Raw genomic sequence first — 4,258 nt, 5'->3', positions numbered from 1 at the left:
CCTTGGTTGGATAATTTTGCTCAGTGTCACCCCTTTATGGTTTGGAGGCTCTGAATGTGTGTGATTTGGCCTCTGTGATGAAAACTTTCTGAGAGATGCATGGTATGATGTCTATACTCTGCCTTGGTTGGATAATTATGCTTAGAGCCACCCCTTTATGGTTTGGAGGCTCTGATTTTGTGTCTTTTGGACTCTGTGATGAAAATTCTGTGAGATATGCATGCTATGCTGTCTATACACTGCCTTGATTGGATAATTATGCTTTGAGCCACCCCTGTATGGGTTGGAGGCTCTGAATGTGTGTGATTTGGCCTCTGTGATGAAAATTTTCTGAGAGATGCATGGTATGATGTCTATACTCTGCCTTGGTTGGATAATTATGCTTAGAGCCACCCCTTTATGGTTTGGAGGCTCTGATTTTGTGTCTTTTGTCCCTTGTGCTGGTTTTTGAACAAAAAACACACACTTAAACCAATTACACCTGCATTTCATACATACTACAGCTTGTAATGCAGCCTATATACCCTTAACACCAAAATAAAGGCTACATAACCAAAAAAAGAAGTTTACATCCTAAACACCAACCTAGTTTGATGCTTATACTGTAAACCCCATCACCAATTTCCCTAGCTACTATCCCAACACACTGATTAGATGTTCTATTTCATATGATCCACCCACATCATTTTGAGAAAGTTGAAGATACTCCAAGCTGTCCCTAATCAGATTCTCTTCAACCTCAAGTGAGGTAGGCAGCCCATCTGTCCTACTCAACCTATCTTTGTTCAAGTGGGGTATTTTGTAGTTGTTGCCCCCATGGACTTCTAGGATCTTGGTTAAACAGGAAAACCTTGTTCAGAGTTTGTGATGTGAGTTCCTCAAAAGAACTCCAAACATTTGCCAACAATTCATCTATATTGGTGGCAAGTTTGTCATCTTGCAGAGACTGAATTGCCCTAAAAAAGCCAAGGTCTAGCACATTTGTATCTGGGGAGTTGGCTGGTTGGCTGACTAGATGGAATTTAAAACCATCTGTACTTGCAATAGCCTCAAATTGTAAGTCAGAGGATTTCAAGTGGGGTTTGGCATTATCTTGTTGGATGTATATCTCATTGTTTGTACTTGCAATAGCCTCAAATTGTTGGTATAATCTGAGCATGAATTGTTAATGAATGCTTAGTTGCCTAAGTGATGACCTTAATGAACACATAAATGTACATACCTGATTAAGAAGGCATTCTCTCATGGCTTCTTTGTTAACTGATGGGATAGGCTTTGTCTCTAGTGTCCCTCTTGGCCTATTCTTTGACTTCCTCATGGCTGACACTTGTTGTGTGAATGGAAATATGCCTATTTTACCATCAAAGATGGGCTGCCCATCACTGCCAAACATTGGCCTACTGACAGCACACATGAACATCACTTTAGTGATGAATCTTTTTGACTTACAAGACCTGTAAGGCTCATCCTCCTCTGGCAACAGGTAGTATCTGTCTGAAGTCTTTGTCATGTAGAACCATTTCTCATCAATGTGAACAATGTTGTGCATTGCATGATAGGTTAGCTTTCCTTCAGATATGGTTGGCTGAATATGACTAAGACTCCATCTCATTCTTGTGATTTTGTTCACATCAGTAAGTGCAGGCTTGATGGCATTTGTATGTGGTCTGATTTTGTTTCCCTTCACCCATCTGCCAGCTGTGGACTTGCTAACATCCATCTTAATAGCAAGTTTTCTGATGGAGGATCTCTCAAGCATAGACAAGTGTCTAAACTTGTCTTCATCAAGATTTACTTGACCTTTTTTCTTAGTATAACCTGATGCTTTGCCTTTCATGACAACAGGTTGGCCTTGTTCAATTTGATGAGTGGCTATCCGCCACAAGCGGCTGACTGTCCTTGGATGCACTCTGAATTTTGTTGCAGCTGCCATGAGTGAACCATGTGGCAGTGCTCCAGCACGACATTGCTGTTGAAGGAACTGTACAATAAGGTTTTTCTCTTGGCTGCTCAAACTTAGAGAGGCCCTCGGCCCTTGGCCAAACTCTGCCTCTTGTGGAGGCTCTGCCTCTGGAAACTGATCCTCTGGCTCTTGAAACTGATCCTGTTCGAACAGCTCCTGCTCCATCTCTTCATCCATCTCTTGCTCCATCTCCATTGCCCAATGATGAAAATTTTCTAAGGGTAAATTAGCTATAAATAGGTTTGCTTTCTTTTTTGGTAGGTGGAATAGAAGAGTTTGATAGTAATGGAGTGAATGTATTTATAGGTTTAGCATTAGCATTTGTGGTTTCCCTCCATTTGTTGTACTGCATTCCCTCCATTTGTTGTACTGCATTCCCTCCAATTTTGGAGTTTGAATTAATGAAATCACAATTCATTTTGTTTGAATCAAGTATGGGCCGGATGGCCTTTTTGTGTTTTAAGCTTCATTATTTTTGGTTGTTAGTAAATGATTAATCATAATGAACATTAATTTACCTTAAGTTTATTTAATTTAATGAATTTGTCTTACAAGTCAACAATAAACATCTTTTAAATCTAAAAAGTCAAAAGGGACCCACATTCTACCAACTCACCTAATTTATTACACATTCTACCATCTCACTTCATTTATTACACCAACCAACTCTTCCTTAAAACCCGAGCCATAACTAAAAGTGACTCCAAATGTGGGACGGAGGGAGTAGTATTTATTGTAATAATGTTATCTTTTACCTTGCAGATTTGGATGAAAAGCAGAGAGTTAAGAAAAAGTTGTTCTCCAACTTTTATAGAATAGTCCAAAAGTCTGAGGGAAGTATGGATCATCTGTCTTTGTTATGTGCTGATCTTGATGATTTGGAAGAGCATATATTTGGAAATTGTGCAATACCTTCAGTCATTGAAAAGAAAAAGATGGTTGAGGAATTTTATGGAATGGCAGTACCTGATGTGATGTACATCCTCCAGATGTTGTTAGAACCAAAGGATCAGCTAGTGACAAAGTATCAAAGAGGGAGAGTGCAATAAGGAAAGCAAATAAGCCTCTACGACGGTGTGGTAAATGTCATGAGATGGGTCGTCATGATTCAAGAAATTGTGGTAGATTCAATGAGAAGACAGATTGAAGCCATATGAAATAAAATGACACTTTCAGGCGATAAAATGATACTTTTAGCAGATAAAATGATAGGTATTTTTGGTGTATAAAATGACATTTTGTGGGATAAAATGATAGTTTCAGAAGGTAAAATGATAGTTGCACTTGATAAAATGATGGTTTCATGGGATAAAATGATAGTTTCAGAAGGTAAAATGATAGTTTCAAATTATAAAATGATAGTTTATGTGTTTAGATTTATGAATGAAGGGGTTGGCAGCGGAAGCGTGCAGCATTTAATGATCACATAAATTTGATCTATTTAGCAGATTATTTAGACAAATTCTATTCGCGTAATTATCACATGTATCATGCTCATAAGTTGAATTAAAACATACTTTAGCATATAAATCCCTAAAACATGCTTACTACGGAATTAGCCAATTTACCTCGTTGATTCAATCAAGAATCGATGATGGCTTGCTCCGTCTCCACGTGAAGATCTTCAATACTCGACCTTGGATCTTCTGACTGGTGTCCCGGACTATACGCTGATATTTGTGTGGGAAAATCTCACCAACGTACTAGGACTTGAATAACGAAGACAGAACTCAGCTCACGGAGGTGGCAAAATTTCGAGCTATCTCTTTCTTAGAGGGGGACAAAAATTTGATAGAGTAATAATGTATCATTTCTGTCTCCTTTATTCTCCTATTTATATTAAGTCACATATTGGGCTCAGTCAGGGATCTAAGGAAGAATTTGGAACAGGCCTCACCCAATTAGCTTTTTACCAATTAAATTGAACCCACAATTTAATATAAGCTTATATTGGAATATTACAAGCAGCCACTACAGAAGTAATATTGCACTGCCTTCCAAATCCGAAATTACAAGTATTCCGGGTTTCCTTTAATTGCATTTAATTTATTTCCCGCGCTTAAGATAGAAACATCCATTAATTAATTATTGTCTGCTATGGACTTAATTAATTAACATATTTTAATCTCCAAGAGTGGACTTAGCAAGAAACTCTTATTTATTATTCATAGAGTAATTAAACTCCAACTAGCTAGGTTCCGAATAATAAAACCTTGTTTCGAGCTCCTCTTGTGGATGTTATCAAACGAGACTCCCCTTGCGCACGATTCAACGTAATAGCAATCCTAGCACCGC

General features: G+C 38.2%; 1 protein-coding gene across 1 annotated transcript; it reads right to left on the bottom strand.

Moving 5' to 3' along the window:
* Positions 1-775: 775 nt before the first annotated feature.
* On the bottom strand, positions 776-2,158 carry LOC121788723. The gene is made up of 2 exons (XM_042187339.1): positions 1,223-2,158; positions 776-1,132 (listed from the first exon to the last, which is right to left on the bottom strand). The coding sequence occupies exons 1-2, from the start codon at positions 2,156-2,158 to the stop codon at positions 776-778; spliced, it is 1,293 nt and encodes a 430-aa protein (XP_042043273.1).
* Positions 2,159-4,258: the final 2,100 nt, after the last annotated feature.

The sequence above is a fragment of the Salvia splendens genome, unplaced genomic scaffold (genome assembly GCF_004379255.2).
Source record: "Salvia splendens isolate huo1 unplaced genomic scaffold, SspV2 ctg1126, whole genome shotgun sequence".
Taxonomy (NCBI): Eukaryota; Viridiplantae; Streptophyta; class Magnoliopsida; order Lamiales; family Lamiaceae; genus Salvia; species Salvia splendens.
Note: the sequence above shows the minus strand (reverse complement) of the source record. Positions and strands in the feature narration are given on the sequence as shown.

Bases quoted from the DNA above. Each gene is read 5' to 3' on its own strand.
- LOC121788723 (XM_042187339.1), bottom strand. From the start codon at position 2,158: ATGGAGATGGAGCAAGAGATGGATGAAGAGATGGAGCAGGAGCTGTTC. The intron at 1,133-1,222 runs GTATGTACATTT...CAACAATTTGAG, and splicing joins GAGAATGCCTTCTTAATCAG to GCTATTGCAAGTACAAACAA.